This window comes from Pipistrellus hanaki (genome assembly GCF_964339955.1).
Source record: "Pipistrellus hanaki genome assembly, chromosome: 5".
NCBI classification, from domain to species: domain Eukaryota; kingdom Metazoa; phylum Chordata; class Mammalia; order Chiroptera; family Vespertilionidae; genus Pipistrellus; species Pipistrellus hanaki.
In genome coordinates this window covers 56,753,129-56,766,217 of record NC_140507.1, presented here as the reverse complement: position 1 = coordinate 56,766,217, position 13,089 = coordinate 56,753,129, and the positions used below count along the sequence as shown (strand labels likewise).

Sequence of the window (13,089 nt, the reverse complement as noted above, 5' to 3'; positions counted from 1 at the left end):
GAAGAATAAGTTCTCGAGATCTGCTGTACAACTTAGTGCCTATCCTATCTTATATGATAAAGATGTAATATGCAAATGGTCATTACATGAAGCATAATGACCGACTGCATAATGACTGGGTCAGTGATCAGCAGGAGGGTGGGGCAGCAAGTTACTAGAGGGGGCAGAGAGCTACAGGAGGGCAGCAGCAAGCTACTGGCTACAAGAGGGCAGTGGAGAGCTACAGGAGGGGGCAGGGGAGCAATCTATGAGGGGGGAAGCCACAGAGGGGCAGAGCAGCTGGCAGAGAGCTACTGGAGGGCAGAAGTGAGCTACTGGCACACAGATTTATGTGCAATGCTACTAGTAGTTAATAATATGGTTAAAAGTTATTCAGATGGTAGAAGTTATTTATTTTACCAATGCAAATAAATTTAATTTAAAAACCAAAATTCAATAGTTTTCACTCTTTATACTTGAAAATGTCACATAATTTAAATATAGAAGTAACACTTATCAACATTTTATGACTTAGAAAAAAATCCCTCCAAATATTTTATTTGGATTGTTTCTATGACTTTGAAAGTTCTGTGTAGAATGAAGTAAGGCCTACGCCACTATATCTTATAAAAACATTAAGTCTGGTTTTTACAGCATGCTATAAACATATAATTTCAAAAACTAATTTAAAATTTGTTATTTTGACAACTTAGAGTTTAAAGTGATAAGTAAAATAAAGTAAAAACATAATTTCAGAAACTGTTTATAATTAAACACATTCATATGACTAAATATATGAATCAAATTACATTAAAATTTCCTCAAATTTACACGCTAGTATATAATGGCTGATTGAATTAAGGTACTATTACAGGTCTTATACGGTTATAAATAGAGAAATATATTGAAAATTACATGATACACATTAAAAGAAAATCAAAATACAGAGCTGAAATAAATATCTGGGTCACAAATGTCATCATAAAGAACAAACAAAACTAAAGTCTTCAATTTACTTGTCACCCTAAAATAAATTTTAACAGGAAATATGTTGTAAAGATATTTAGTAGGAATACATAAGAGTGCAGTAAAAATATGGTGAAATTTATTCAAGTCATTATATCCAGCTTTCTTTTCTCTTTTTCTACCCTAATAAATTTCTTTTTAAAATGTTTGTTTGTAATGATGGTTGTCCTAACCAGACCAAATATAGAAAAAAATAACTTGGTAATAAAAAAGATAAGATCCTCCGTCCTCATTGGGCCCACTCCTACCTAAATGTGGTCACTGATTTAAAAACAAATAAGAAGATTCCTGGGAGAATGCTTTAGCCTTGCTCAAAAACTAGGTTTAGAGAAGTGTTACCAATCTAGAGGGCTTTCAAAATATCAGGACCCTGCCAAATCTTAGATTAACGGGTGTTAATGGGTAAAACAAACAGAGAAGCAAGAAGTTACAGTTGACTCTTGAATAACACGGTTGAACTGTGGGGTCAACTTATGGTGGATTTTTTTTTCAACACATACTATAAATGTATTTGTTGCTTCTTTATGACTTCCTTAATAACATTTTATTTTCTCTAGCTCACTTTATTGTAACAACGTAGTATATTACATATACATAAATTGTGTAAATTGACTATTCATGTTAGTAATTAAGTTTGGGAGAATTCCAAAGTTACATGCAGATTTTCAAATATGCAGGGGAGAGCATCCCTTTGTTGCTCAATGGTCTACCATATTTCCAAACCCAATTTCTAAACAGCAATACTGTGATGTGTGTGGACCAGGAGAAGAAAGTGGCTGTGAGTCTGCCTATATCGAGCTCACTTCATAAATGCTACTTTGAGTTCTGAGCAATTCAATTGTAATCAAATATCCATCTGTAGCATCCCCCAAACCATCCATATTCCTCTCACCAAGTAACAATTTTAAATAAAGCATATTTCATGATCCCACCAGAAGACATGTAGAATGACGACAAAGGAGTTTTAGCATTAAACATAGAACAGGCCTGGATGACATGGTTCAGTAGTTGAGCATGGACCAGGAGGTCACAATCAGATTCCCAGTCAGGGCACATGCCCGAGTGACAGGCTTCATCCCCAGTGTGGGGTATGCATGAGGCAGCTGATCAATGATTCTCTCTCATTGATGTTTCTATCTATCTCTCCCTCTCTCTTCTTTTCTGAAATCTATGAGAGAAATACATATATAGGTCAGCCCTTAGAGTGGTGATGGTGTTAGGGCAGTGCATGTCTCATGGTGGCAGTGACCACAGTGACTGCAATGCACCACTGACTGCAATGCAACTGAGAGAAGAGTAAAATTTTTAATTTATTAAACCTATAGGATGGGCCTTGCTATGTATTGAGACCTTAAATTCCCCAAGTCATTTGGGAGAGGGGTTTTGCAAGGCATTTAACTTCCTTTATGAGCAAATGGGAAGACAGGACCAGAAACATCTTAGGTACACTTGCAAAAGAAACAGAATCATTTCAGTGTTGTGTTAAAAATTTGATAAGTTTATTTGTTAATTCTTAAATCTATTTTTAATATTTAAAGATTAATATATTTCTTACATATAAAATTTTAATGCATTATTCACTTCACAGTCTTTTGATTCTTTTTAAAAAATATATTTTTACTCATTTCAGAGAGGATGGGAGAGGGAGGGAGATAGAAACATCAATAGCCGGCAACCTAAGCATGTGCCTTGACTAGAAATCGAATCATGACCTCCTGGTTCATACTTTGATGATAAACCACTGAGCAACACCAGTCAGGCCTGATTTTTTTTTTTTTGTAAAAAGCTTGATAGTAAAATTGAGTAGTGTGTGTGTGTGTGTGTGTGTGTGTGTGTGTGTGCGCGCGCGCACTCAGTACATACGGGTCTTTCTAGCAGAATCTTCTACAAAAAGAGAAGAGATGTCCTCATCCACTCCTGCTTCATTCTTTGCAATACAAGTGTATGCTCCGGTATCTTCATAGCGCACATTGCTTATGTGAACCTCACTGCCATTTGCTGAAAACAGAAGGCAAATGCAACTTGTAAACTACAATTTCAGTTTTGGTACAGTGCTTTCTGATTACACAGTCAAACAATTTCTTAGCTTGCCCTAATTAAACTATTTTCCTTCTTACTTCCATGCTTTGGAGGCATGCCAAATTACTTCAAAAGCATTCAAGTGTTTCATAAACTGTGCTGTCATTCTATTACAGAGAGCCAGTATTTGATATCAAACGCACACACTTTATATTTTATATTAATTTCCTATTTCCTATATTGCACAAGATGTATTTCACATTGTTAAGTATAATTTAATTTATATATTTATTTTTAATATTCAGAATCTATTTTGCCTTAAGCTTTCACAAAAGTTTTAAATAATACCAGTATGGTTAATTTATAGAAGGCTATTAATTATAAAATATAGAAGGCTACCTATAAAATCATAAAGAAATTACCTGAGCTATATATATCATGCATATATAATATGACTGCCACTTGTCAAGTTTCTTATTAAGTCCTTATTATATATCAAAAAGTATTAGATAAGAAGAACAGAAAAATAATAATACATGGTTTTTCTGCAAGATCTTCAGTCTTTTGTCATAAATATAACTAAAGTTAACAACATAATATGGAAATTGACAAAGTCAATGTGTAACCAAAAGGTTAAGGAAATCATTGGTCCAACTTTTAAATCTTGTAAAATAATATGTTAAGCTAATTCTTGAATAATGAGTTGCATTCCCCAGTGTGGAAATCTGGATATAATTAAGATTTAATATATGTTTGCAATATATGAGGTCCTTTTACATATATTATTTCTCAATTATCTCAACTAACATTTAATTTTTAGATGAAGAATCTGAGACTCACAATGATCTTATGCAAGTCACTCAGCTCAAAGGGAAAGGCTGTCCTTCTGCTCTATCAGACTCTGAAGTTTAGTGTTTGTTGTGTCCATTTGTTTAGATTTCCTTTTCTTTTTTTCTTTCTGTATGTGTCTTAGCATGTGCGGTTGTGTGTGGGGGTTCCATGTTATCCAATCTCAGTAACATCATGCACCATGAGGAATATGGCTCGGTATTTGTGACAGAGGACAAAACGATCTGTGTGGCTATTTGAGGAAAGATGGTGGAAAACCACCGGGGAAAGCTCTGAATACCATTCCTAGGGATGCCACTGGGACATGGAGAGGCAGGGAATGTTTGAGGAGAGGTAATTATTCTAATCACCTAAACCTCTTTCTCAATTTATAAACATTACTGCACACCTCTATCCCCCTAGTCTTTGTTGAGAATCCTTTGTCCAAAACACAGATGGGCAACATTTTGGTTTTGTATTTGTTTTTGCTGTAAAAGTCCAGATAGTAAATATTTTAGGCTTTGTGATCCATACAGTCTCTACAGCATCTATTCACTTCTGCTATAGTAGTATGAAAGCAGTCATAGATAATATTTTTTCTTAAATAAGTGTGGCTGTGTTCTGAAAACAAACACAAACAAAAGTTGTTTTATGTCCAAAAATAAGCAGCTTTCCAGACTTAGCTTGGAGGCATTAGTGTGCAAATGATAGGGGGCGAGAGCTCTGTTTAATCATGCATCAGCTTCTTGTTTTATGTCTCCACAGACCATACTTTTCTTTCAAGACCCACACACTTAAGCTAAATTCTTTAGCGTTTCTCAAACATCAGGTCAGTGTATTTTGTCTTCAACTTATCTCTTCCCCTAACCCATATGCCTCACTGTCTTTTCTTACTGTCTTTTCTAGCATTTTTAGATGATTTCTATCCTATTGCCAAAACTACCAATTCCCTTATCCATGTATCATCCTGATCCATATGTCTTACTAACCTCCAGAACTAGGGCAAGCTGACATATCTATGTATCTGGTGTCCCTGCACCTAGGTTTTTTTTAGTAAATTATGAGACTATTACATTAGAAAACCTACAATGTGCATATTCACAGCTTTCAATTTGCAGGATGCTCAATGCTGATATTCATTTTACTTGACCTTTACAGTTCAATATCTTTCATATCCTATTCCACTTTTATTTCAAATCTTTACGCTTAGTTTGATGTTTTCCATTATAATACTAACTTCTCACTCTGAGTGACCTTGCTTTGTAAATAATGAAGTACATAGAAGTGTTAAGAAAGTAAACCCAAGTCATTTCGCAACATATCATCGCGTTATCTCCCTTAAACATACACAATGATATATGTCAAGTATGTTTTAATAAAAATCTGAAAAAAATAAAGGAAACCCAAAACATTGTTTCCACTTACGTATTCACCTTTACCTATAATAGTAAAAACATAATATGCTAATGAGACTGGACGTCCTTCCAGACAACCTTCCAGATGAAGCTGGGGTTGCAGCCTTTGGGGTCCAGGCAGCCACTGTGGTTGTAAGGGAGGGATCCAGTCAGCCGCCGCAGCTGTGAATGCCTATTTTCGCATGAATTTTGAGCATCGGGTCTCTAGTTTACTTATAAACAAATATTCTCTTTCTTTCCAAGGCAAATCTCTCCTCTTTTCCTGTTCATTTCTACTCTGTTCATCCTCTCCCTCCTCCATTGTCTACATATCTTTTCTTTATTGATAGTTCTTTAAAGGATAAATTGCCCAAAGAGAGAGAAATATCTTCATTAGTCCTAACCTTTTCCAATACCATACGCTACCTTTTCTTTTTCCTCCTTTCAAAACGTGGAAATATATATATTTTATGCTTTTTACCTCCTTTTCATTTTTAAATCTACTGCAGACTAATTGCTACGAATACTGTTTTCTTAATGTCACAAGGACATATGAATCACTTGACCCATGAAAACATTTTAATGACCTTCCTTGATCTTAATATGACTGTGATATTAAACTCTTTTTGATCTTTACCTTTCCTTTTTTTTTTTTTTTTAAAGAAAACATAATATCACCTTGTCTTAATACATCTTCACTGATTTTTAGTCTTGTGTTATCTATCTTGAGTTGCCTGCCAATAAAATATGTCTGCATTCCCAGGATTTTACTTCTTGTCACTAATATATTATCCCATCTATTGTCAGTTATTCAGTTAGTATCTAGACTTGGACCTCACATAGAAACGATAAATAAGCATCTGTTGAATAAATGAATAATTAAATATTTATAGTATTTGCCTAAGTGACTGGTCAAACATAGCTATGATGTACAATGACCACCGGGGGCAGATATTCCAACTGGTAGGTTGGTTGTTTCTGGAGTCTGGCAATCGGAACTGGGTGAGATGGGCAGCACATGCCCTGGAGCCCTCATGCAGTCCCTTCCCGGCCCTGATCGCCCTGATTGGGACTAAGCAAGATGGCTCAATCACCTCTATGTGGACTGGGTGAGATGGGCCAGAAGCACCCTGGAGCCCTCCCGAGGCCAATAGTGCACTGGTGAGGTCTCAGATTGTGAGAGAGCACAGACCAGGCTGAGGGATCCCAATGGTGCATGAATCCATGCACTGGGCTTCTAGTTGTATATAAAGTCACATGGAATTCCTGTACATCTAGATATATCTCTTAGGTTATGCTACTTATTCACTTTTTATTATTTACAATATATTCTCAAAACTTTACCTATTTTGTCTCATTTTTAAAATGGCAATAACTATTTTACAAGGGTCCACACTCTTTCAATGTTGAGTCTCGGAGAGTAACCAACTCCCTAAATTTGCTTCCTATATATTCCTGGAATTAAAGGTATATGTCCTTATGATTTACTGCTGTAAAATGGATAAGAAATGACAAAACAGAACTTTCTTCACTTTAATTTCTATTAATCAGATTATAGCAAATTTTAATCAGTAGATGTAAACATGTAAATTTATTTGGCTTATTTATATCAACACATATTTTTATAATTCAGGTTTTAAAGGCCAAAAACACTTTTACATGTCATTTTGACTTGGAAAAATAGATAAGAACATGTTTCAAAAGATTTACTTTAAAATACTGATAAAACATAATTACTGTTAAAGTGGAATAAGATAAGTTTATGCTTACATTTTTAATAAAAGAAAATGTATTTATTTTTAAAAAGATGAACTGAAGGAACTTTTTTTAAAAATATATTTTTATTGATTTTTTTTTTTTACAGAGAGGAAGGGAGAGAGATATAGAGCTAGAAACGTCGATGAGAGAGAAACATCGACCAGCTGCCTCTTGCACACCCCCTACCAGGGATGTGCCTGCAACCAATGTACATGCCCTTGACCGGAATTGAACCCAGGACCTTTCAGTCCGCAGGCTGATGCTCTACCACTGAGCCCAACCGGATTCGGCGAACTGAAGGAATTTAAAGATATGAAATAAAGAATAAAAAGCCATACAACAGATAATCAGGTAAAATGACTGGTGTTGCTACTCTGAACAATGCAAATTAGATTTGTACATTTTCTTACTAGTATAACCAACATATTTTCTAACTAGTATAATCAACTGCTTTATCATTATTTTGATTATTTGACATTACAAATATTGTCTGTTTTTGTTTTTCATTTACCATATATTAGTGACTATAATCTATATAGTATTTGAGTAATTATATGTGTACAATAATACTCATAAAATATTAGAACACATAGAATATTTTATATATTAGAATATAATTTCATAACTGAAAGCAATGTAAATGTGAAGCAGTCAGTAACATCTTGATTTTTTTCTCCCTTAATTTACAAAGTATACTGTGAAATTCTCACTAAAGAGTGTCTATAATATCAACATCCTCTGTCATAGATATATTTAATGTATGATTTAAACATTTAAAGTCACTTCAGAATTGGTTTCTATGAAGAGACCTGATTATTCTGTTCAGTATATCTGTTAGAACTCAGAGGACAAGTATTAAAAAGTATATAATTTAATATTTTCCTTATAATCAAAATAATGACATAATTAATCATTATGACAAGACTATTATTTAAAACATTAAAATATTAAGAGACTTTATTTCAAATATAATGTCTTAGGAAAACTCATTTTCTTAATGTTCATGACATTTAGTTGAAAACAAGTTTCATTTGCCTTTTTACTAAATGATATAAAATGTGACATAAATTTTAGTATAAAATTTCTACATGGTCATTTAAGAGAAGAAAAATGTAGGTAAAAACCACCTTGCAGTGTGAGTTGCTTGGACAGCTTTGGTGTAATATCAATTCCATTCTTCAGCCAACCCAGCTGAGGGTTGGGTATGCCCTCTGCATGGCATCTCAGACTTGCAGTTACCCCTGGCTCTCTGGCCTGACTCTCTGGGTATACCCGGATCACTGGAGGAACTAAAAAAAATGGAAAAGAAAGCAAATTAGCAACCCATATTTGATTTTCTAAAGCAAAGAAATAAAATTTATGGTACAAAACCAGCAATAGTTGACAAATTGAGGGCGCACCGATACCAAAGGAAATTATTCTTGATGTTTGTGATTCCATTGCTTCCTGTATCAGCAGTGCCTGAACCTGAACAATCATCAGTTTGAAAATAGGCATTGCCAAAAATATTATTCATTTCTGTAGATTCTTTTAAATTTTGAAAATGAACTGTATGTTAATAAACACGGTCTTTAGAATCATTCAAAGTGCATATTAATTTTTGGGACACCCTGTATATAGATTATGGAATATTATTCAACCTTAAAAAAGAAAATCCTGTCCAAGGACAATATTGTAAATTAAATAACCAGGGCAGAGAAAAAAATTAAAAATGGGCAATGGGTACAAACGGTCAGTTAAATATAAAAAAGGTCTGAGGATATAATATATAATATGGTGACTAAAGTTGATAACACTATTGTGTACTTGAAATATGCTAAGATAATAGAAATTAAATGTTCTCACAAAATAAAAGGTGAAGAAACAAACACAAGCTCTAGCTGGTTGGTTCAGTGGATAGAGCATCGGCCTGTGGGGTGAAGGGTCCAGGGTTCTATTCTGGTCAAGGGCACATGCCCAGGTTGCAGGCTCGAACCCCAGTAGGGGATGTGCAGGAGGCAGCCTATCAATGATTCTCCCTCATCATTGACATTTCTATCTATCTCTCCATCTTCCTTCCCCTCAGAAATCAATTTAAAAAAAAGAAAAAGAAAAAAAAAAGAAACAACCAGAAAAAAGAATAAAAGTTAGACTGAAAGCCAAATTCTTACAGAAACAAGATACTTTATAATTAACTTCTATAATCAGTCTTTACAACTCAATACATAACTTTAAATATAATAAATATATTTTAGAAACACAAAATTCTAGCAGAACCCATGAAAAAAATTGTACAAAAATCTAAAAAGAAAATTAATACATTATTAAAATATTTTATTCAAATAAAACTGTAAGTTTTCCCTCCAAACTAAAGAAGAAATAACACAAATCTTACATAACCTATTCTAGAGAATAGAAAAGGTATTTCTTTGGTAGTGTAAAAATATCTGTACAAATCTCTCAATACTTTTACCTTCAAGAGACCACAAGCTGTCAGATATAAGATGGTTAAGATGAGAAATTCTCCTCATTTTACATGTGGGCTGAATTTGATGACTCATTGTTAACAAATAGAATATGGCCAAGTGATGGTGTAAGATAACCAATATTAGGCCATAAAAGGTATTAAAGCATCCTCCTAGCTCTCTTTTGTTGTTGGAAAAGTCAGGTTCCATGGCATAAAGATAATCAATCAGTCTTATGGTAATGCTCATGTATCAAGTGACAGAGAGAAGCTCCATGCCAACAGCCAGCAAAGAACAAACAGGCATGTGAGTGAGCCATCTTGGAAGTTCTCCAGCCCCAATTAAGCTTTCAGATGACTGCAGCCCCTAGCAAGATGTTAAATGCAACCTCAGAGAGGACTACATACCAGAATCACATAGTTGAACTATTCAAAATGTTTTTATCCTATTTCTCCACTATCTCATATCTATTTTTATGCCACTAAATGTTCATTTACAGAAGGGTTTTGCCTCGTTCAATCATTGTATTCCCATAGATAGATGAGTGACTAAAGTACCCCAGAGAATAGAGAAGTCTGCAGAATGTGTGTTACTGGCTTATCACACCCATCTATTCTTTGAATTCATATTTTAGCATTTGCTCTTTAGTATAGCCATGAAAGCCTATATACCCTACATTTTATTTAATAAGAATATGAGTTAATAATCAAGGAAAAACATTCTGGTCCTTAATTGAAGAATTTTCTGCAAGAGATATCTTAGCAAAAGACAATGGATAGAAGTTTTATTCACACAGACCATCATACACTTTAAAAAAATGTGTATACTTTGAACTACCTGATGCATATTCTTTTCACTCATCAGACCAGCAGTCAAAGATGCAAGTTAGGTAACCAATCTGACACTCTCTTTAGGGTCAGAAATCCAGCCCCAAAATTAACTTTACCACTTTCCTTTGAAGTGACTGGCAGAGCCAATATATATACAAATTTGATCGACTAATGAGTAAATGTTGGCTTTCCAGATTCACTGGAATTATAAAATCATTGCAAACTAGGATACTAGATGAAGCCAAACTAGACCCATATCAACTATGACACGGAGACCAAGAGTGGAGAGGATTTCTCAGACAGGCCCAATAATCTTTGAGTTTAGAGCTGGAACTTTTCCTTGTATATTGCCTTTTATAGTCCCAGGACAGAAAAATAATAGACTTCCAAAGCTTCTGAACATTATAAATCTGCTACATCCTTCCCCAACCTCCTAAATATAATTTAAAACAAACACAACACATACTAACAAACATCTGCAACAATGTTGTGGAGTTAAACCAAGATTGTATTGTTTTTCACTTTGATAACTACTTGAATAGTTTACTTTGAAATATCAAAAACATTTTCAAAAATAGTTATTTTAATACTATGTTATCCCTTGGTAACATATGTTTAGGTTCTTTTAATATATCTAGAACATAACAGTTACTGTAACATTTTACTAGTATTATATAGGAAGTACAAATTAATACCTTTTTAAAGATATTATTTTCTTTTTCAGAAAAACCACTTTAATCATAAGAAAAATAAAGAGATTCTTTCAAACCAGACCTAATTTATAATTTCTTAACAACCTGGTGGTTAGTAAATGAGCTTTTAAAAAAGACATATTTAATAAAGGCAAGTGGATCTTGTTATTGAATTTATAGCCAAAGGAAGGATCAATGCTTCTTGCAACATTCTTTAGAAAAGCAAAATATTAAGACAGCCTAAATTTATATGAAAACTACTTAGAAAGGAAACAGATCAATTAGTTCAATGATAATAATGGATTCTACATCATTCATATTATAAAATATAGATATTATGTAAGTCATAATACTACCACTGATGCTCCCCACGGACTTCAAATAAGATGTTTCATTTCTCCCAGCACTCTAGCTATTTCTACTTTATTTATATACTTGTGCATGTGATGAAAGGAAAACAGTGATCAATAATTTTTATTGTATTGAATTTTTATACCCAAATAGATAAAATATGTTTAAAAAATAAAAATACTCTCATATAATATGTTTCTCATTTAGTATACTGGTATCAAATGATCACCTGAAAAATCTCTCAACGCTTATAGAATTAAAGAATAAGTGATTGACATAACAACTGTTTAACCTCAGTGACAAACTACACATTTAAAAAGAGGCTATTTTTCTCGAGATACAAATTATGAAATATAAATGAGGATCAATGGCAGCCTGAATTAAAAAGTCAATAATCCCCCAGAGAACATTTCAAGTCATTTGTTACAGTCATTTTTAGTTAGGAAGTGCACTCTATGAACTTGTCTCTCCTTCCTATTGGCTGTGTGTGAAAAAAAAGAACTGGCAAAGAACACCAAAGGGTTTTGAAATTGGATTTAGAATCCAATTTGTGTGCAGTATCATGAAAATCTCTAAATAAGGTTCCTAATATTGTAAGCAAAAGGTGGTATTTAAAAATAAATGTCTACATACTCTGAAAACCTCTTATAATATTCAATGTCACTAAACACAGTAAGTAGTTTAAAGTAGGTGGCTTTTTTTGATAAAATATTGTCAAGCAATGTCAAATAATATTAATATCAAATAAATGCATTATTTATGTCTATATGCAACCACTTAAGTTGTTGAGATTACATATTATTCCATTTAATTCTATAAAATATAATTAAGTTTCTGTCACTTAGACGGAATACAAGATGTAAATATATTAATTGTATTCATGAATAAAATTTAAGAAAAATTAAAAAATTTATTTTGAATTTTAAAATAACAATTTATAAATATTTATTAAGCAACCTCTGAATGTAGCACATTGTGCTGGTGACATTTTCTCTCTGTCTCATATGCTCTCTTTTACGTATTAACCTGTTGTGCGATTGCTCGGTTTGGGTGTTGAAATTAGTCAGATGGAAAACTGGAAAAATGTTTTCTTGGTTGAAATCGCCTTATGTGTTACACATTATAAAATAAACGTCCCCATACAAGCATATACTTAGAATCTAATGTAAATTCTGAGTTAGGTTTTTAGCAGGAACAGATAAGGTATATTTGAGTTCCTTGAAAAATTGTATTTAAAAATGTAAAGGTCAAATAAATAATCAGTGCATTTATAGTATTTTGGAAAGGTATTAATAATTCATATCAAATAGATGAAACTTCTAAAGGAAGCTGAGCTACCTGTTTTCTATTGCCCAGTGTTTTTGTTTGTTTGTTTTTTTAGAAATGCACAGGTGGCTAAATTTAATATAATACAACTGTATTCAATTTATCTAACAGATTATAGAGCATAAGCTGTAAATAATATGATGCTGTATATGGAGGACTAGTTGCTCTGAGAGTATATACATAAGGCTAATGCTCTTATATTAGCTGTAGAAGTAAGAAACAGAAATGGAGTTCTAATACTAAAAATATTAAATTGAGAAACCAAAAAATAGATAAGCTAAAGAAAATAAAGTATAATTAGTATAATTATATTTTCTTAGGTTTTTCTTTCTGCAAACTTTGTGGTTTATATGGAATCAGTTGTAAGTATCTCTCAGTTCAAAACCAAGAACTATTTAATAATAATAATAATAATAATAATAATAATAGATAGATAGGTATA

The 13,089-nt window shown here is 33.0% G+C and overlaps 1 protein-coding gene across 1 annotated transcript in view; it reads right to left on the bottom strand.

Moving 5' to 3' along the window:
- Window positions 1–13,089, bottom strand: part of FSTL5 (follistatin like 5) — a 541,528-nt gene that overhangs the window by 95,052 nt on the left and 433,387 nt on the right. The window contains exons 9-10 of the mRNA XM_084884381.1: window positions 8,132–8,293; window positions 2,869–3,003 (exon numbers count right to left, since the gene is read on the bottom strand). Of these exons, the coding sequence (XP_084740507.1) occupies window positions 2,869–3,003; window positions 8,132–8,293 (297 nt within the window). The remainder of the gene's footprint in view (window positions 1–2,868; window positions 3,004–8,131; window positions 8,294–13,089) is intronic.